This window comes from Elephas maximus, chromosome 12 (assembly GCF_024166365.1).
Source record: "Elephas maximus indicus isolate mEleMax1 chromosome 12, mEleMax1 primary haplotype, whole genome shotgun sequence".
Lineage (NCBI taxonomy): Eukaryota > Metazoa > Chordata > Mammalia > Proboscidea > Elephantidae > Elephas > Elephas maximus.
This window is the reverse complement of record NC_064830.1, coordinates 45,465,521-45,487,718: the sequence shown is the minus strand read 5'-3', so window position 1 is coordinate 45,487,718 and position 22,198 is coordinate 45,465,521. Positions and strand designations below refer to the sequence as shown.

The window sequence follows — 22,198 nt, the reverse complement described above, 5'->3', positions numbered from 1 at the left end:
CTCAGCAAAGAAGGATGAGAATTGTTGCACAACTTGAAGAATGTGATCAATGTCACTAAATTGTATACGTAGACATGGTTGAACTGGTGTATTTTTGCTGTGAATATGCTCAACAACAATGAAATAAATAAAATTTAGAAAAAAAGAAAATAATTTTTAAAATATATAGGAGGCAGAATCAATAGGACTTGGTAGTAGGCTGGAGGTGAAGGGAGAAGGAGGAATCATGGATGACCCTCAGGTTTGTGACTGCTCAGATGCAGGGATGGATGGCAGCTTCTCTGAGATAGGGAAACCTGAAGGAAGGACAGGGGAAGGTTTAAGGGGAAAGATATGCATTCAGACTCAGACATGTAAAAGTTGGGGTGCTGGTAGGAAATTCGATACCTGAAGTGATCTGGGGCTTAGAGACTGAAGTTAGAGGTTTGGTTGACAGCAGCATTTAGATATTTAGATAGTGATAGAGCACGTGAGCAGATGGAGAGTAGGGAGAAAAGTCCTGGGGAACTCACACATGAAAGAGACAGAGAAGAAGTGACCAGACAGGGTGGAATGATGTTACCAAAACCAATGGATACAATATTCTGAGGAGACAGTGGTCAGCAGTGTCTATGACAGGAAGGAGGACAGTGGTGAGATGAGAGTGGGTTTGTCACTGTGATGGATGCTGAGGGGAAGAAACTGGTAGAGAGAGAGAAGTTGAAAATTCTGGAAAGAGGTCATTCAAAGAACTAAGTCCCTGGGCCAATGGGTGAGGATGTGCTCCTGAGTCCAGGTGGAGGGACTGGCCACTGTGACAAAAGTAGGTGACACACCATTTTGACCACAAAGCAGCTACAGCCATGCACAGCAACACCCTGTGCTGGCAAATGGCTGCCACCACCACCCTTAAGATGATTCTTTCCCAGAAACCACCTTCTAGCCAAGCAATAGCCAGGTCTATAAAATAAACAGTAACACCCAAAAAGAACACACTCCGTAGAACAAACAATTATTAAGAGACCACAAGGACAACATTTGCCCAAAAGAAAAGATAAGAAGGCAGCAAGGGGTAGGAAACCAGATGAAAAGGAACCAGGAACCCAAGGCAGAAATGGGGAGAGTGTTGACACAGTGTAAAAACTGCAACCAGTGTCATGGAACACTTTGTGTATGTACAATTTGTTGAATTGGGGAACTAATTTGCTCTGTAAACATTCACCTAAAATATTAAAAAAAAAAAAAAAAGATGGTACTCTCTCCAGATCCCCCCCCACACACACACACATATCTGTTCTCAATGGAGGCACTGAGTGATGTGCACATTTCAGCTATGCAGGGACACCTACACTGGAAACCAGTAGTCAGGGCTCAGCACCACTTGAGCACCACAAATGACTCAGAAAGAGTTCACCCAGACACCCCTGACACACATGCCACTAAGAGCCTTACTGTCGCACAGCTGCACAATCAGACCCATATTAGCCACACCCTCTCAAGCCCATACCATCACCCTGGATATACAGTCACTCAGCACACCCCCTTCTGTGTCACAAGTTCCTCTTACACACAGCCACGTACACCAGTCACAATCACATTAAGTTGCATTCCATCTTGTGACAAACACCTTGGTGCCAGAGGCAGAGCCAGTGGCACCCACAGCATCACCAGTTAAACCTGCTTCTCATAGGCACCAGCCTCACCATCTGTCTCTCTGTGTCTCTCACACATAGACACACACAGAGAGAGAGAGAGAGAGAGAGGGAGAGAGAGAGAGACACACACACACCGCCTCCTCTTCCTCCCCATCGTCCAGCCCTGACCTCAGGGAGGCCATCTCCGAGAGAGAAATGCCAAGCGCCTGGGTTCGGGCGGGGCGGAGTGGCGGCCCTACCAGCGGCCGCTGGCGCTGGGGACTCTGCACGGGCCAGGGCGGCGGCTCCAGCCGGGAGGGCGACGTGGAGCGGCCACGTGGAGCAGCCCGGGGGAGGGCCCGGCGGCGGGGAGCCGAGGTGCGGCTGGTGGCGCAGCAGCCTCGGGCGACCACGAAGCCAGACCCCCAGCTCCGCGGCGTCGCCGCAGCAGGTGGGTCCAAGCCTCCCTCCGGGCGGGCGGGCACAGGCCTGGGGGCCTGGGGACCCCAAACCCATCATCACCAGCAGGGGAAGTGCGGTGCAGTGGAGTGGGCGTGTACAGGGCTGTGAGGACTGGGGACCTCCGGGGACCCCGAGCCCATCACAACCAGGGGCGATGGGGCGGCGGTCACCAGGGGTGAGCGGCCTCCTGGCCTCTGAGTCCGGATTCTAAAAAGCGCAGTTCCTCTGCATCTTGGACGCGGCTGGAGCGGTGGCCTCCGGCTTGGTCGCGGCTTGAGCGGTGGCTTCGGGCTCTGGGCACTACTTGGGAAGAGTTTATTCCTGAAAGCAGGTGGAGGAAGGGGCTGGAAAGCGAATCCTGCCATCCCTTGGTTTGATGATGGGATTTCACAATGCCCCAATATAGGTTGTTGCTCCACCGGCCCTCTGAGAGGGGTCATTTGACAGATGAAGAAATGGAGGGTTAGGGAGGGGGAAGTCGCTGGCCCAGGTAGTCACCCTGCTAGAAGTGGCCAGGCAGAAACAGCACACAGGTGTGAGACTCTGTTGCCTATATAGGTACTGCCACCTCTCTTGTCCAGGGTGGCCTGTAAGGCACAGGGGCACCAGAGGGGTAAATTAAGAGAGGATTCAGTTCAGAATAAAAACTTCTAACAGGCTCAGCCAGAAAAGGAACAAAAGGGCCACTGGTCTCCTGTCCTGGAAAGATTCAAGCCAGAGGCTGACTGGCCATCTAACAGGGATGCTGTGGGAGAAATTTTGCACCAGGTGGGAAGCTACACAAGATAGCCTTAGGGTCCCTGCAACACCCCACAGTCTCTGAAATACTCAGGGAACATCTGCTAGCCGCCAGCCACTTGGCCCACAATATCTAACTGCATCTTCCCAAAGCCCTATGATGTCGATAGTGCTATCCTCATTTTAAAATGAAGATCCCAGGGCTTAGAGAGGTGACAACATCTGCCCAGGTCACACAGTCAGCAGGATCTGATCAGAGGTTTAACCCTAAGGCTGAGCCATTCCTCCCCAGCGCTGGTGCGAAGACCTGAAGAAATCCTAGGCAAGGGTCATTGTGAACATATGAGTGGGTGTGTATGTGTGTGTAAAAATGGTGTGGGGGCAGCATCTGACCTCTTCTAACTTCAGGAGGAGAAGGAGAATCAAGGTCAACAGCCCAAGGCTGATTCCTATGAGGTGAAGATCAGACATGCCTCCTCTGTCCATCTTTACCAATTCTGACACCAACCGTCCCTTCCACAGCACTCCCTACTGCTCTGCTGAGTTCGATAATTCATTACAATGGCACGCAGAACTCACAGATCAATAAGGTTTATTAAGGAGGTAAACAGGTTACAATTCAGGTTCAGGAATGATGAGGATACAGTTCTTCTATCAGGACAGCCTCTTCTCAGCTGTGCCTGCAGGCATGCCTCTCTCTGGCCTTTGGCCTCTGCCCTGCTTGGGCAAGTGTTACCAAAGCTCTTTTAGCTCTGCCAATAAATGTGCCAAGGCACCCCACTCTGCCAGTAAGCCTCGCCCCAAAGGTGCTCAGCTCTAGCTCCGTGGGTTGGCAAACCTAGCTCTACCAAGTGCCCAGAAGCAACCTACTCTGCCAGCAAGGCTCCTGCCCAAAGGCACTCAGCTTTCTCATTCCAGGGGCCAGGCCTTCTCCTGCCTGGTCTCCTGATTCTGCTGCCACTGTTTCTCTGCCACTGCTTCTTGCCATCTTCTGTGTTACAGCTCTTTCTCTTTCATCTCCTGGTTCCAGGAGCTTCTCAAAGCAGGGATCTTGGGTCCAAAAGATGCGCTCCAGTCCTGGCTCACCTTTCTTGGTGATGGTGAGATCCTCTCTTTCCTGTCTCTGGCATGGCTCATTTTAAGCCTAGTGGGTTGGCAAAATGGATCAATCCCTTGGTTAGGGTTCCATAGACCTTATTTGCATGGTCCCCACCCCCACATGGGTGCCATGAACTTTATCTGCTTTATTAGCAAGCTATTCAATCCCCTTGGTGGGCCACAATTACCTTATTTGTATACTCCCACCCAATCACTTGGGTGAGAGTGTAAAAACAACGTTGGGGCAGCATCTGACCTCCTCTAACTTGGCAAGGGGGAAGGAGAATCAAGATCAACAGCCCAGGCTGACTCCTGTGAGGAGGAGGTCAGACATGCTTCCTCTCTCTGCCATCTTTTCCAATTCTGACACCAACCATCCCTCCCACAGCACTCTCTACTTCTCTGCTGGGTTCCATAATCCATTGCAATGGCCACATAGAACTCACAGACCATACTCACGATTACGGGGTTTATTAGGGAAATAACAGGTTATAATTCAGGCTCAGGAACACTCAAGGATACAATTCTTCCACCAGGAGAGCCTCTTCCCAGCCGTGCCTCTGCCCAAAGCACTTGGCTTTTCCACTCCATGGGCCAGGAAGCCCACTGTGCTGTCTCCTACTGCCATGTCTCTGCTGCCGGGCCTTTCCTGCCACCACTTCTCACCGTCTTCAGGATTACAGCTCGCTCTCTGTGTCTCCTTCTCTGCTTCCAGGAGCTTTTCAGTGCACGTACCTCGGGTCCAAAGGACGTGCTGGCTCCTGGCTGTTCTTCCTTGGTGGTGGTGGGATTTTTCTCTTTGGCTCACCTCAAGCCTAGCAGGATAGCAAAACTGACCAATCCTTTTGGTGGGCTACAATTAGCATATCTACACAGTCCCACCCAATCACCTGAGTGGGAGTTACAAGACCAGGGCAAGAAAGGCCACACAAAAAAATCTATGACACCGCAGAGAGTTACGAGATCATGGTGAAAAAGGCCATAGAAAAGCTTTCATTGCACCGCAGTGTGGCCTGAATAATTTTATTAAATTATATTAGTTTAAATTATTAGTGGTGGTGGCTTTCAAGTGGTCATTAGGGTAAATTATGTTTATGTCCATTGTAGTTACAGGAACTATTCAGGAACATTTTTATTTGACAGGCTCAATAAATAGGAGTCCCTGGATGGTGCAAATGGTTAACACACTTGACTGCTAACCAAAAGACTGGAGGCTCGAGTCCATCCAGGGACACCTCGGAAGAAAGGCCTGGAGATCTACTTCCGAAAAAAACAGCCTTTGAAAAGGCTATGGAGCACAGTTCTATTCTGACATACGTGGAGTTGCCATGAGTTGAAATCAACTTGACGGCAACTGGTTTTCTTCATTCAATATCTGCTTTATTTCTGTTGCTCGGAAAGCTTTTTGTAAATGATTAGAAATGTGTAAGTGTGAACAAGTCACATCATACCAACGTCAGAAGAGTGGCTGGTGCCTTCACCTGACATTCTTTAAACAATGGAGGTCGGTTACCTGGACTAAAAATGTTGCAGTTGGAGGCATTACTTAAGAGAATATATTACTTAAATGGCATTAAAAGTCCACAGGCAATTTCGTTTTTGGCGTGGACACAATGATTAAGTGTTTACTCCGTGGGAGAAAAGATGGGACAATCTGCTTCTGTAAAGATTCCAAACCAAACCAAACGCATGGCCGTCAAATCAATTCCAACTCACAACTGCCCCACAGGCTTTCCAAGGCTGTAAATCTTCATGGAAGCAGACTGCCACATCTTTTTCCCTTGGAGTGGCTAGTAGGTTTGAACCACCAACCTTTTGGTTAGCAGCCGAGTGCTTTAACCACCGCGCCACCAGGATTCCAGCCTAGAAAACCCTATGGGGCAGTTCTACTCTGTCATCTAGGGTCGCTATGAGTCTGAATTGACTCGGTGGCACACAACAACAACTAGAATGCTAAGATTGTCAGGATGGCCCATAATATTTTAGGTTAAGGGTAGAACAGCTTGGGCAAAAGCACTGAAAAGTGAAAGTGAAAAGTATCTTAGGAAACTGCAGCAACCACTCTGTTTAAAGCAAAATTTTAGTATAATGGAGCACTGGAAGGTGACTCTAAAACGGTAACTTGGTATCTGATTGTAAGGCCTTAGTGAGGACGCTGGACTGTATTAGAAATAGGGAGCCATTGAAGGTTTTGGAGCAGATGAGTTCTAGCAAAGGGGGATTGACCTGATGTGGGCATGGAGGGTGCGTGCTTTAAATGGAAAACGTACCAGAGGCAGGGACAACAGAGAGAAGCTAATGTATTAGTTGTACAAGAAGTAATTCACTAACCACTTATTCACTGTAACCCTGTAAGGTAAATATTATTATTATTATCTTTATTATGCAGATAAGGTAACTGAAGTTTCTTGGAGATAACTAACTTGCCCAAGGTCACAGGGATAATCAGTGCTGGGACTGGAATTTGAACTTAGGTCTGGCTGGTTCCAAAGCTCTGTTCTCTGCCTCCTATAAATGCTGAATGTGAGAGATACATAGGACCTACAGAAGGAGAGTGATAGTGATTCATGTGGGGCAGGGTTCAGGACCAGGTACACAAATTGCAAGGCCAAATGCAAAAATCATTGAGAATGTCAAGAGAATGTCACTAGAGCATTACTCCAAGTGCAGGGTCCTTCTGAGAGCAAGGTCCATGAAGCCAGCCTTGATAGGGTTGGTGTTTCCGTTGCTATGGCCGCTAACAAACCACCTTAAAACCTAATTGCTGCCACAACGTGGATGAACCTTGAAAACATCATGCTGAGCAAAATAACTCAGTTGTAAAAGGACGAATACTATATGATCTCACTTACATTAAATGAACAAATATATAGAAACCGAAGATTATCAGTGGTTACTAGGGGTAGCAGGGAGGGGGAAATGGGGCTGCTGATTCGATTTCTTTAATGCTTTATAGGACTATTAAAGCTTGCTATTTCTTCTTAAGTCAGTTTGCTATTAAGTTTTTCTAGAAAGTTGGGCATATCCTTAAAGTTTTCAAATCTCTACTATTTTTATAGTATGTCCCCATTTTCATTCCTAATATTATTTATTTGTGCCTTTTCTCTTTGTTCTTAATAAAAATTTTCAGAATTTTGTCTGTTTTGTTAGTCTTTTTAAAGAAACAACCATTGTTTGGCTTCATTGCTCCTCTCTACTGTGTTTTCAATTTTTTACCTTTTTATTATTATTTCATTTATTCTAATTTCTTTACATTTATTTTTTTTAATCTTCTTATATTGGAAGTTTGACTCATTAATTTTTAGCCTTCTAATGTAAGCCTTTAAGTTTATAGATTTTTCCTCTGATACTGCTTTAGTTATACATCTTGTTTTAATGTATATTTTCTCAACATCACCAATTCTAAGTATTCAAAATTTTCCATTATGATTTTATTCTTTGATCCATAAGTTAATAAGTGTGTTTTATAATTTCCAAACATAAGAGATTTTTTAAATAACATTTTTGCTATTGATGTCTAATGTAATTGCATTTTGGTCATTTAACATAGCATGAGACTGATTCTATACTCTATGGCTTACTACTTGTCAGTTTTTATAAATATCCCACATGTGCTTGAGAAAAATATGTATTTGCTAAGTGACTGAAGCAGGATTCTAAAAATGCTTGTTATCACAAGCCTATTAAATGTCTTATTCAAATCTTCTACATTCTTACTAATTTTTGATCTGCTTAATCTTTCAGACACCGAGTAAGGTACGTCAAATTCTCCCACTGAATAGCAAATTGTCTTTTTCTCATTGTAGTTATGACATCTTTGCTTTAGATATTTTGAGGCTATGTTATTAGGTGTATACAAGTTTAGAATATTATATCTTTCTGGGGGATTAACTTTTCATCATTTTTTAATAACACCCTTTTATCTGCAATGCTTTTCACCCTAAAGTCTATTTTGTCTGATGTCAATATAGCTATATCAACTTTCTTTTATCTACTATTGCCTTGTGTATTTGTCTTCCATTCTTTTAGTTTCAATCTTTCTGTATCTGTATTTATTAATTAGATTAATCTCTTGAAAATTGCATATAGCTACGTTATGCTTTGTATCCCTTTTGATAATCTCTTTCTTAACTAATGAGTTTATACAGTTTATATTTATTATAATTATTGATATACTTAAATTTATTGCTACCATCTGATTTTATGCTTTCTATGTGTTTTCTTCTTGGTTCCTTTTTTTTTTCTTTTTTTCTCTTTTTCTGTCTTCCTTTGTGTTGGCCTCTTAAAATTCCATTCATTTCTTTTTTATCTTTACCAGTGTGAAATTATACATTCCATTTATTTTTTTTTAGTGGTTACCTTCAAATTTTTAACATGCATATTAAACAAAGTTAATAAGTCTACTCTCTTCCTAAACAGCTATCCTCATCTTACATGTCATTGTTGTCCAATATTTTCTAATAGTCTGTTTAGATCTATCCACATATTTACTGATATCTTTGTGCATCTTTTTCTTGCACTTCAAACCTTCCTTCTGGGATCATTTCCTTTTGTCTGAAATATATCCCTTAGAAGTTACTTTAGTAAAGGAATATTGGTGTTAAACTCTGTTGTCTATCTAAAACCTCATTCTTGAAAGACAATTTTGCTGATAATAGAATTCTAAAATGGCAATATTTCCTCCTCTCTCAACACATTCAAATACTAATTCTCATCTGACATCACTACTGCAGTTGAGAAATCGGCTGTCAGTATACTCTTGCTTTTAGGTGATTTTTCTTCCTGGCTGCTTTAGTATCTTCTCTTTTTTCTTGGTGTTCTATAATTCAGAATAGGTCTAGGTGTGAGTTTCTGTTTACCTAATCTGCCTGGGATTGTTGGGCCTCCTGGATCTAAATATCAATGGTTTACAACATACTGGAAATCTCAGCTGTTCTTTGAATGCTGCTGCTACCGAATTTTCTCTACTGTCTACTTCATCTTCCATGTTGCTTAACCTTTTTTTTTTAAACTTTTTATCTTTGTAGCTCAATGGACTGCATTCTGGATAATTTATTCAGATCTATTTCCCAGTTCATTAATTCTCACATTGACTGTGTCTAATCTATTTAACCCATCCATTCCATTTTTTTTAAATCAATCTTTTAATTTCTAAAAGTTATTTTTGGTTCTTCAAATCTATTTGGACATTTTTATGCCCATTTCTTTCTCATATTTTCAAGGTTCCCTGTAATTTCTTAAAACATATTAAGTATACTTTGTTATGGATTGAATTCTGTCACCCCAAAATATGTGTTGGAATCCTAACCCCAGTATCTGTGGATATAATCCTGTTTGGGGATGGGTTTTTTTTTTATTACTTTAATGAGGCTATATCAGTGTAGGGTGTATCTTAAACCTAATCATCTCTGAGTTATAAAAAGGGCAGATTAGGCAGAGACAAGGAAGCACAAACAGGGGAAAGAGAGATGACTGTGGAGATTGAGAAGAAACCAAGGAATGTCGGGGCTAGAGAAGCTGGACGAGGGTTTCCCCCAGAACCAACAGAGAGAGAGCATTCCCCTAGAGCTGGTGCCCTGAATTCAGATTTCTTGCCCCCTAAACTGTGAGAAAATAAATTTCTGTTTGTTAAAGCCACTCACTTGTATTTCTGTTATAGCAGCACTAAGAAACTATGACATACTTACTTTATATTCTGTGTATGATATTCTAATATCTTTAGTTTTTTCAAGCCTGATTCTGCCCACTATTATTACGGTGGCTGTTAGTCACCGTGCCTTTTTTCCTTGTTTGTTTATGACTTTTTTGCTTTGAGTTCATGTTCCTTGGAACTATATCTATGGAAATTCTTTGAGGCCTGGATTAAAGTTGTTTTCCTCCAGGGAAGAGGTATGCTTTCCTCTGTCAGTCAACTTGGGGCACTATCAACCAGGGACTACTTTAAAACATGTTATCTGTTTTAGGTTTTCCAAACCATATGTTGTTGTTAGGTGCTGTCCATTAAGTTCCGACTCATAGCAACCCTATGTGCAACAGAAAGAACACTGCCTGGTCCTGCACCACCTTCACAATTGTTGCTATGTTTCAGTCCATTGTTGCTGCCACTGCGTCAGTCCATCTCATTGAGGGTCTTCCTCTTTTGTGCCAACCCTCTGCTTTACCAAGCTTGATGTCCTTCTCCAGAGACTGGTCCCTCCTGACAACAAGTCCAAAGTATCTGAGATGAAGTCTCATCATCCTTGCTTGCTTCTAAGGAGCATTCTGGCTGTACTTCTTCCAGGACAGATTTGTACATTCTTCTGGAAGTCCATGGTATACTCAATATTCTTCACCAACACCATAATTTAAAGGCATCAATTCTTCTTCGGTCTTCCTTATTCATTGTCCAGCTTCCCCATGCATATGAGGCAATTGAAAACACCATGGCTTGGGTCAGGTGCACTTTAGTCCTCAGACTATGACATCTTGCTTTTTAACACTTTAAAAGGTCTTTTGCAAACTGTAAGGAATCCTTTAGAAAACTACTGAAACTAGTAGAAGAGTTCAGCAGAGTATTGGGATACAAGATAAACATACAAAAATCAGTTGGATTCCTCTACACCCACAAAAAGAACATCGAAGAGCAAATCACCAAATCAATGTCATTTACAGTAGCCCCCAAGAAGATAAAACACTCAGGAATAAATATTATCAGATATGTAAAAGACTTGTACAAAGAAAACTACAGTACACTTCTGCAAGAAACCAAAAGAGACTTACATAAGTGGAAAAACATACCTTACTCGTGGATAGGAAGACTTAACATTATAAAAATGTCTAGTCTACCAAAAGCAATCTATACATTTAATGCAATTCCGATCCAAATCCCAACGACATTCTTTAATGAGATGGAGAAACAAATCACCAACTTCATATGGAAGGGAAAGAGGCCCCGGATAAATAAGGCATTACTGAAAAAGAAGAACAAAGTGGGAGGCCTTACCTTACCTGATTTTAGAACCTATTATACAGCCACAGTAGTCAAAACAGGCTGGTACTGGTACAACAGATACATGGACCAATGGAACAGAATTGAGAATCCAGACATAAATCCATCCACATATGAGCAGTTGATTTTTGACAAAGGCTCCAAAATAGTTAAATGGGAAAAAGACAGTCTTTTTAACAAATGGTGCTGGCATAACTGGATATCCATCTGCAAAAAAATGAAACAAGACCCACACCTCACTCCATGCACAAAAACTAACTCAAAATGGATCAAAGACCTAAATATAAAATCTAAAATGATAAAGATCATGGAAGGAAAAATAGGGACAATGTTAGGAGCCCTAATACATGGCATAAACAGTACAGAAAACATTATAAAGAACGTAGAATAAAAACTAGATAACTGGGAGCTCCTAAAAATCAAACACTTATGCTCATCCAAAGACTTCACCAAAAGAGTAAAAAGACTACCTACAGACTGGGAAAAAGTTTTTAGCTATGACATTTCCTATCAGCGCCTGATCTCTAAAATCTACATGATACTGCAAAAACTCAACTACAAAAAGACAAATAACCCAATTTAAAAATGGGCAAAAGATATGAACAGACACTACACTAAAGAAGACATTCAGGTAGTTAACAGATACATGAGGAAATGTTCACGATCATTAGCCATTAGAGAAATGCAGATCAAAACTACAATGAGATTTCACCTCACTCCAACAAAGCTGGCATTAATCCAAAAAACACAAAATAATAAATGTTGGAGAGGCTGTGGAGAGATTGGAATACCTATACACTGCTGGTGGGAATGTCAAATGGTACAATCGCTTTGGAAATCGATTTGGTGCTTCCTTAAAAAGCTAGAAATAGAACTACCATATGATCCAGCAATCCCACTCCTTGGAATATATCCTAGAGAAATAAGAGCCTTTCCACAAACAGATATATGCACACCCACGTTTATTGCAGCACTGTTTACAATAGGAAAAAGATGGAAGCAACCAAGGTGCCCATCAATGGATGAATGGATAAATAAATTTTGGTATATTCACACAATGGACTACTACGCATCGATAAAGAACAGTGATGAATCTGAGGAACTTTTCATAACATGGAGGAACCTGGAAGGCGTTATGCTGAGTGAAATCAGTCAGTTGCAAAAGGACAAAAATTGTATAAGACCACTATCATAAGAACTTGAGAAATAGTTTAAACTAAGAAGAAAACAGTCTTTTGTGGTTACCAGAGGAGGGAGGGAGGGAGGGTGGGAGAGGGGCATTCACTAATTAGATAGTAGATAAGAACTACTTTAGGTGAAGGGAAAGACAGCACACAATACAGGAGAGGTCAGCACAACTGGACTAACCCAAAAGCAAAGAAGTTTCCTGAATAAACTGAATGCTTCGAAAGCCAGCATAGCAGGGGCAGAGGTCTGGGGACCATGGTTTCAGGGGACATCTAAGTCAATTGGCATAGTAAAATCTATTAAGAAAACATTCTGCATCCCACTTTGAAGAGTGGCGTCTGGGATCTTAAACACTAGCAAGCAGCCATCCAAGATGCATCAATTGGTTTCAACCCACCTGAATCAAAGGAGAATAAAGAACACCAAGGACACAAGGCGATTACGAGCCCAAGAGACAGAAAGGGCCACATGAACCAGCGACTACATCATCCTGAGACCAGAAGAACTAGATGGTGCCCGGCTACAACCGATGACTGCCCTGACAGGGAACACAACAGAGAACCCCTGAGGGAGCAGGAGAGCGGTGGGATGCAGACCCCAAATTCTCAAAAGACCAGACTTAATGGTCTGACTGAGACTAGAAGGACCCCGGTGGTCATGGCCCCCAGACCTTCTGTTGGCCCAGGACAGGAACCATTCCCGAAGCCAACTCTTCAGACAAGGATTGGACTGGACAATGAGTTGGAGAGGGATGCTGCTGAGGAGTGAGCTTCTTGGATCAGGTGGACACTTGAGACTATGTTGGCATCTCCTGCCTGGAGGGGAGATGAGAGGGTGGAGGGGGTTAGAAGCTGGCGAAATGGACACGAAAAAAGAGAGTGGAGGGAGAGAGCCGGCTGTCTCATTGGGGGAGAGTAATTGGGAGTGTGTAGCAAGGTGTATATGGGTTTTTGTGTGAGAGACTGACTTGATTTGTAAACTTTCACTTAAAGCACGATAAAAATTATAAAAAACAAAAACAAAAAAAGGTCTTTTGCAGCAGATTTGCCAGTGCAATGCATTGTTTCATTTCTTGACTGCTGCTTCCATGGGCTTTGATTGTGGATCCAAGTAAAATGAAATCCTTGACAACTTCAGTCTTTTCTACATTTATCATGATGTTGCTTATTGGTCCAGTTGTAAGGATTTTTGTTTTCTTTATATTGAGGTGTAATCCATACTGAAGGCTGTGGTCTTTGATCTTTGTCAGTGAGTATATCAAGTCCTCTTTGCTTTCAGCAAGGAAGGTTGTGTCATCCACATCCTGATGCCCCATTCTTCTTCATATAGTCCAGCTTCTCAAATTATTTGCTCAGCATAAAGAATGAATAAGTGTGGTGAAAGGATACGAGGCTGACACACACCTTTCTGGACTTTAAATCACACAGTATCCCCTTGTTCCATTTGAATGGTTGCCTCTTGGTCTATGTACAGGACCCTCATAAGCACAATTAAGCGTTCTGGAATTCCCATTCTCTGTAATATTATCCATAGTTTGTTATGATCCACACAGTTGAATGCCTTTGCATAGTCAATAAAACAGAGGTAAACATCTTTCTGGTATTCTCTGCTTTCAGCCATGATCCATCTGACATCAGCAATGATATCCTTTGTTCCACATCCTCTTCTGAATCTGGCCTGAATTTCTGGCAGTTCCCTGCCGATGTACTGCTGCAACCACTTTTGAATGATCTTCAGCAAAATTTTACTTGTATGTGATATAAATGATATTGTTCGATAATTTCTGCATTCTGTTGGAATACCTTTCTTTGAAATGAGTACAAATATGGATCTCTTTCAATCAGTTGGCCAGGCAGCTGTCTTCCAGATTTCTTGACATAGACGAGCGAGTGCTTCCAACGCTACATCTGTTTGTTGAAACATCTCAACTGGTATTCCATCAATTTCTGGAGCCTTGTTTTTTGCCAATGCCTTCAGTGCAGCTTGGGTTTCTGCATTCAGCGCCATCAGTCCTTCATCACATGCTACCTCCTGAAATGGTTGAACATCAACCAATCTTTTTGACATAGTGACTGTGTTTCCCTTCCATCTTCTTTTGATGCTTCCTGCATTATTTAACATTTTCCCTGTAGAATCCTTCAATATTGCAACTCAAGGTTTGAATTTTTTCTTCAGTTCTTTCAACTTGAGAAATGCTGAGTGTGTTCTTCCCTTCTGTTTTTCTATCTCCAGGTCTTTGCATATTTCATTACAATACTTTATATTCTCAAGTAGCCCTTTGAAATCTTCTGTTCAGCTCTTTTACTTTATCATTTCTTCCTTCCACTTTAGCTACTGGATGCTCAAGAGCAAGTTCCAGAGTGTCTTCTAACATCCATTTTGATCTCTTCTGTCTTGTCTTTTTAATGACCTCTTGCTTTCTTCATGAATAATGTCCTTGTTGTTCCACAACTTGTCTGGTCTTTGGTCATTAGCGTTCAACACATCAAATCTGTTCTTGAGATGGTCTCTAAATTCAAGTGGGATACACTCAAGGTTGTACTTTGGCTCTCGTGGACTTGTTTTAATATTCTTCAACTTCAACTTGGACTTGCATATGAGCAATTGCTGGTCTGTTCCACAGCTGGCCCCTGGCTGTGTTCTGACAGATGATTTTGGGCTTTTCCATTGTCTCTTTCTACGGATGTAGTCAATTTGATTCCTGTGTATGCCATCTGGTCTGGTCCATAAAAAAAGTCACCATTTATTTTGGTGAAAAAGGTATTTGTAATGAAGAAGTCATTGGTCTTGCAAAACTCTATCATGCTATCTCTGGCATCATTTCTATCACCAAGGCCATATTTTCCAACTACCAATCCTTCTTTGTTTCTAACTTTTGCATTCCAATTGCCAGTAATTATCAATGTGTCTTGATTGCATGTTTGATCAATTTCAGACTGCAGAAGTTGGTAAAAATCTTCATTTTCGTCATATTTGGCATTAGTGATTGGTGCATAAATTTGAATAATAGCCGTATTAACTGATCTTCGTTGTAGGCGTGTGGATATTATCCTACCACTGACAGCGTTGTACTTCAGGATAGATCTTGAAATGTTCTTTTTGACCATGAATGTGATGCCATTCCTCTTCAACTTGTCATTCCTGGCATAGCATACCATGTGACTGTCTGATTCAAAATGGCCAATACCAGTCCATTTCAGCTCTCTAATGCCTAGGATATGCATTTATGCATTCCATTTCATTTCTGATAACTTCCAGTTTTCCTAGATTCATATTGTGTACATTCCACATTCCAATTATTAATGGGTGTTTGCAGGTGTTTCTTCTCATTTTGAGTCATGCCACATCCGTAAATGAAGGTCCCAAAAGCTTGCTTCCATCCACATCATTAAAGTCAACTCTACTTTGAGGAGGCAGCTCTTCCTCAGTCGTATTTTGAATGCCTCCCAACCTGAGGGGCTCATCTTCCAGCACTATATCGGACAATGTTCCACTGCTATTCATAAAGTTTTCACTAGCCAGTTTTTTCGGAAGTCGACTGCCAGACCCTTCTTCCCAGTCTGTCTTAGTCTGGAAGCTCCACTGAAGCCTGTCCGGCAAGGTTTGAAATACCAGTGGCAAAGCTTCCAATATCACATCAATATGCAAGCCACCACAGTATGGACAAACTGACAGACACGTGGTGATCCTAATCATGTAGGTAGCATAAATTTAGGTCTCGGCAACTCTTTAAAGCTGGCTTGTTACAAATTCTCAGGGAAGACTTTTTTTCTCCCTTCTATCCAGCACCAAGGTCAAGATAGGCAAGATTCTTTGCTGCCCTTCTTCATGGAAAATTTATTTTTTGTTCGTTCTTATATTGATGGTATAGCTGCTTGGCATCCCAGCTTTATGTAGGGAATCTCTTATTAGGTTCCCCACTTTGAGTGGGCCCAGGTGTAGCGAAATCAAAGTATTTCAGGGCTGCCCAAGGACAAAGATATACCATGATATGGCAGTGTTACAAAACAAGCCATTTACTGGGGCCAATGAGTTGACAGACGTTGCATGCATGTGGAGGCATTTCTTGCTGAAGGAGACCCTCAAAAGGCAAGTGGGGCAGGCAAGGAGGGCAGGGCACCAGAAGGGGACAAGGTAACTCCCAGAGGAGAAAGGACGCAAAGAAGGGAATTACGTATTCTGCCGATGTCCCTCAGCAGCAAAATGGGGAGTCTCTGGGTCAGAGAACTCCTAGGGGCAGCAGCTTGGGATCTTTATAACTATGGGGTTTATCTTTTCCATGGATAGCAGGTCTGGGGCGTGGTTTTGCAGCGTATGCAAAGCAGGCAGGTTCTAAATGGCCCCAAATCTGCTTATTTGGGCTATTTTTAAAGCAACTGGATGTGTAAAAATTTGAATTTAGCGCTGGTGGGCTTTTTGGGCTAACAGCCCCGACTTGTTATGAAGAAATAAACGACCTGAGGGCCAATACACAGGCCATCTTTGACTCTCATTTATATAACTTTAGGCTTTATTTCTGGTCTCCTGTATTGCATACAGCTCTCAAACTGATACCTCAAGATCAATTGCGTCTGGTTTGGCAGATACTCTTAAGATAAAAGATGACGTCAAGTTCACATTTTTCCCAGTGATAATATTTTCACTATGCTTTGGAGCCCTGATGGTGCAGTGGTTAAGTGATAGAGCCGCTAACCAAAAGGTCTGCAGTTTGAATCCACCAGCCACTCCTTGGAAACCCTATGAGGAAGCTCTCCTCTGTCCTCTAGGGTCACTATGAGTCAGAATCGACTCAACTGCAATGGGTTTTTGGGTTTGTACACTAAGAACTTCTTACTTTCTTGCCAACTCAGTCTATCTGAAAAAACACTTATTTTTACTCATCTTTCTAAGTTACTTTTTGTGGGACATTTCTACCATAACATATCATATTATATCAAATTATATGGAGATCTCAGCTTCAGCTGCCTACTTGGATGAGCCCAAGACCTTGGCTTCTTTCCGGGCACAGCTAAAGCCAGACAATTTTGGTGAACACCTTTAGGGCAGCTGTGACTTCAGCAACCCATCTGGCCACTGGGGATTCCATTTATCATGCACTGTTACACATTTTGTAATAACAAAACAAAAACAAAAACCCATTGCCATCAAGTCGATTCCAATTCATACTGACCCTATAGGACAGAGTAGAACTGTCCCATGTGGTTTCCAAGGAGTAGCTTTCCAAAGTGGACTTGAACTGCCAACCTTTTGGTTAGCAGCCACCGGGGCCCCACTTTTGTAATAGGAGCACTTCTTTCTCCAGAATTTCTAGTCTGCCTATTGCCAGGAATAGAAGTACTCCACATTAGCATGGACACCAATACACTGTGTATGCTCACTATATCCACTGGAAAATGAAGACCCTTAAAGTTTCACCTTCTTGTGAACTTCCATGTTTCGTTGCTTCTTCGAGGCAACTCTGCTGGCATAGCCTACAGCCAGGTTCCCACATACACTAGGCCCGTAATTCTCATCTATCTTCCCGTTAGCCACATGCTCACCTGGTCTATCCTTCATCTCCTAGGAAACTGATGTCCACCCTTCTAGTGATTCTGAACTGTATTAAGGCTTTAGAGCTCTTGAGAATTTACTGAAAGTTATGAACACTTTCCCCAGGGAAACTCAGTGACAGCTGGAGTATAGGTACGGTTTCAGAGGCTTCCTAGAATCTGTGTTAAACCATCAAGCATCTGATGATTTTTCTTCCTAGAGATGTGTTTGGAGTCTTGGGCCTCAGCTTTGGTGGGCTTCTGCTTCCTCAGAAACTCAATATATATGCACACACCTGAGACTAATCAGAAAGGTTTATGTTCTGTGCTTTTGCTCCTAAAACCAAACCAAGCCTGTTGCTGTCAAGTTGAACTCATGGTGACCCAGAGTACAACTGCTCCATAGGGTTTTCTTGGCTGTAATCTTTATGGAAGCAGATCACCAGGCCTTTCTCCTGCAGTGCCTCTGGGTGGGTTTGAACTGCCAACCTTCAGGTTAGCAGTGAAACCGCTTGCGCCACCCAAGAACCTATGTGCTTTTGCTTGATCCTCTCTATATTTTACTGTCATTTTAATGTAATCAAGTCATTGTTTTTGCCAATGGGCCTACATAATGTATGCTTAAGGAGAAATTTTTGTTTTTTCCTTTCATATTGGGATCTTATTCTCCTAACTGCATTTCATAAGTAGCAATTCCACTGATGGATTGATGCTGACTTGTATTTTCACTCTGTACCTGAGTTTAGGCCTACTTCAAGGAGTCTGCACATCTTTTGACTTGTTCTTTGATGGATATACAAACAAACAACCCGTTTCCCTCTCTGCCTCTCTGTTTAACTCAGCCTTTTTCTGACTCCCTGTGTCTTCGAATCTGGCCTTTTTCTTAAGCTCTCTGAGCTGGTTTCCTCATCTGTGAAATGAGAGGACTGAACAGGTCAAACAGATTTAAGCTGCACTTCTCAGAGCACCTCAGGGGCTGGCGGGAGTGAGGGGGATGAGGGCATGGGAGGCCTTACATACCGGATGTGGAGTAAGCTGTGTTTTGAGCAAAGTCCCACTGCTGAAACGCAGTGTGGAGCCCACCGACCTGGGCGATCTCTGATGCCCATGGGTGACTCCTCCCTTGAGCAGGAGTCCTCCCTTCTGGGCTGCAGGGTGGAGGCATGAAGAGGAAGGCGTTCCGGTCTAACCCACTGATCCTCCATTCTTGTGGCAGGCACCCCCTTTCCTGCTGACCCCTAACTCTGCTCCTGGTTCCCATTCCAGGAAGGATGCTACCTTTGCTGATGAGAGTGTTAGTGGTGCCACTGCTGCTGCTGTCCCTGGGTCAGGCTGCTCCCAAGGATGGAGCCACAAGGTAATGGGAAGATGAGGACTGGGTGCAAGAAGTCTCCAGAAAACCTGGGGTGGGTGGAGCCCCTCTAGGAGGCAGGAGACTAGGGTGAACATCACTGATCACTGTATCCCATGCCTCATGCCTGTCAGAGTGCCCTCCACAAAGTGGGCACTCAGAACAAGTTTGCTGGACTCATTTGGAAACAGGGAGCTCAATGCCAATGAGGTGTGATGCATAGGAAAGAAGCGCTGGGTGGGGAGGGCTGCAGTCCTCTTATATCCTTAGAGTGGGAACTCCCGAGATACGGAGCTCACTGGCATACCATCGCCATTTGATTTGATTACCTCTCTCAAGGCTCTGGTTATTAATACTATGCAATGCGTGTGCTGGGTAGAAGTGGAGACAGAGACAGGCTCATCAGCAAGGGCTAGCAGCAGTGGCAGCAATCGCTACAACCACTCCCTCTAACTCTCTAGGGTAGCAGGTCTGGCTGACGTGGGCAAACAGGTACCTCTGTCCAGAACTGGGGACAAACCTTTGAGCCTTAAAGACTGACACATAGATCCTGAGCAGATTAAAACTCTAAAACCAACATATATGCTCTCTGCTTTAAAAAAAAAAAAAAAAGTCAATTTTTTTTTTTTTTTTTTTGTCATGAAGCTAATCGGGTCTCATATAAAACTGGGCAGGGCCACTGGACTCAGCCCAGACCTGTCCCTCAGCTCCCAGCACCCAGGCAGAAGAGCTGCCATCATCTCAGGTGTCCCGCCACCCACTGGGCTGCTTTCTTGGGTCTGTAGCCAGTGTCTACTAGATGGGGCCTCAACTGGCCTCTACCTAAGCAGATTTTTGGGTTTTCGCTTGAAATCCAAGTCGGGCAGCTACAAAAACAGTCTGATGGCATAAGGTTCTACTTCTGAGAGGACCAGAGAGGCCTCTTCCTCACCAGATTTTTGAGTATTTTGAGGAACAATTCCCTTTGGCTCTGGGGAGAGAACTCTGCTGTGGGTTTGGGGTTGGAGGCCTATGCTGGGCCCTGCAGGGAGGCTGTTTGCAAGGCTGGCCCTTCCCTCCCTCCTCCAGGCCCAAGCCTGAAGTGGTGCAGCAGGCCCTACCCAACCCCTTCCTGCCCGGCGAGGAGCAGCTCCGGTGAGTAGGCTGGACTGGGGCCCTGGGGCTGCAGACTGGTCTTTCCTGGGCTGATTTTCCACTTTCGGACAGTCTTCTGCAGAGCTACCTGAAGGGACTAGAGAGGATGGAAGAGGAGCCGGAGCACATGAGCCGGGAGCAGGGTGAGGGCTGGGCTTATGGGCCGAGGCACCAGAAATGGGATTGACCTATGGCTGGCCTGTTGATGCCCACCTTCTCCACCTGCCCCTGGACGCCTCTTCTAACACAGCTTCTCCTCCTCAGTTCTCCTCTACCTCTTTGCCCTCCACGACTATGACCAGAGTGGACAGCTGGATGGCCTGGAGCTGTTGTCCATGTTGACAGCAGCTCTGGCCCCTGGAGCTGCTGACTCTCCTCTCACCAACCCAGTAAGCTCTGCTGGATGGGGGCGGGGGGCCTCTCCCTGGAGGAGACCAGCTCCTTGGTGCTTGGTCTTTCTCACCACGGCTTTTTTGGTGAGTCCCCTGTAAAAGCAACACTTGGAGCCTGCATGGCAGGAATGTGGGGGCATTGGATGGGGGCTCCTGGGAACATCCAGAGTCGCTGTAGCCATGTGCTCCCACAGGTGATCCTGGTGGTGGACAAGGTGCTTGAGACCCAGGACATGAATGGGGATGGGCTCATGACTCCTGCAGAATTCATCAACTTCCCAGGACAGTCCCTCAAAGAGCCCTTTGACTCTGCTCCCCAGGAGCCACATGCTACTGGAAGGCAGCCCCTGTTACCTAAAGGCCCATTAGAACAAGAAGGGCCAGAAGCCCTGAGTCTCAGAGAAGCTGGGGAACAGGTAGAGGCCAGAAGGGAGTCCTTGGAGCCTGTACAAGAGACTGAGGGACCAGCGAAGGCTGAAGCAGAAGCCCCAGGTCTTGGAGGGGAGGCGGAGGGACATGCAGAGGCTGAAGGAGAAGCCCCAGGTCCTGGAGGGGAGGCTGGGGGACAGCCAGAGCCTGAAGCAGAAGGCCCAGGTCCTGGAGGGGAGGCTGGGGGACAGGCAGAGGCCAGGGACACTGCAGAGGAAGAAGTGCTTGCAGGGGAAACACTGAAGTCTAAGAACACCCCACAGGAGTTTGAGGTCCATAGCATCCAGCTAGAGAATGATGAAATATAAACCCTGAGAGTTCAGGCTTGCACCCTTAGAAGTCTCAGGGCCAGAACGCGAGCTGCAAAGGGTGCAGGGTGTGGTGGGATGAGGGTGCCCCTGTGTCCCCTTCCTGGCCTCAGCAGGGTAGCAGGTCTTTCTGTTCAGCTCAGGGAGACCCTAAGTTGGGGGACAGTTTTTAGGGCCCAGATTACCAATAAAGAACTGAATGAATTTGCCCCCCTGGGCCGTCTATCCAAGGGCCCAGCCTCCACAGACCCCACAGGGGCACATGGGGGTAGGGCCTGGACAGGTCTCTTGAAGGGGCCAGGATTCAGTCTTCCTAGTATTCCTGGAAGCTGGCAGTGCTGAGACCCAGCAAAGTCCATGGGGCCAGGCCACAGCCAGCTGCAGACAGTCCCATGAGGACAGCTCATTCCATGCCTGGGGCCAACACTCTCCTCTTCCCTCCTCCCCTGATGCCCACCTCCCAGTGCCCTCCCGTACCTCAGGGCAGACTTCCCACCACCCTGTATGTGCCCCCCACCCCAGTATATTAATAACTATCATTTATTGAGAGATTAGTTTGTACCAGGTGTCATGCTGGGCATTTTATGTATTATGTGATTCTTTCCTCACAATAATTCTGTGAGCCAGGTAGAATTATTAGCTCCATATGACAGATGAGGAAACTGACATTGATCGAGTTAAGCAACTTATCTATACACCTAATTAAGTGGCATATTTGAATTCAGATCTTTCTGACCCCAAAGCCCCATGCTCTTTATCACATTACATGGTCCCAGCCGCCCTGACCCAACTGCCATATTGGAGTTGGCCCCCAATTCCAATTGGCCCTCCTCTGGAGCTGCTCTCCCTGGCAGCCCGCAGCACTCCATACCCCTGGTCACATCTAGGGCTAAGGCACCGCCTTCACTACAAGGCAGGCTCCAAGGGTGGGGCTCTCCGGGGAAGATATTTTTGGACTGTGAAAGCCCC

The 22,198-nt window shown here is 44.5% G+C and overlaps 1 protein-coding gene across 1 annotated transcript; it reads left to right on the top strand.

Annotated features, from left to right (window-relative positions):
• The first annotated feature begins 1,808 nt into the window (after positions 1-1,808).
• On the top strand, positions 1,809-21,800 carry CGREF1 (cell growth regulator with EF-hand domain 1). The gene is made up of 6 exons (XM_049903723.1): positions 1,809-2,064; positions 18,882-18,972; positions 20,035-20,100; positions 20,173-20,243; positions 20,365-20,489; positions 20,687-21,800. Exons 1-6 carry the CDS (start codon positions 1,830-1,832, stop codon positions 21,227-21,229), a joined length of 1,131 nt encoding a protein of 376 aa, XP_049759680.1. The 5' UTR covers positions 1,809-1,829; the 3' UTR covers positions 21,230-21,800.
• The last annotated feature ends 398 nt before the right edge of the window (positions 21,801-22,198 follow it).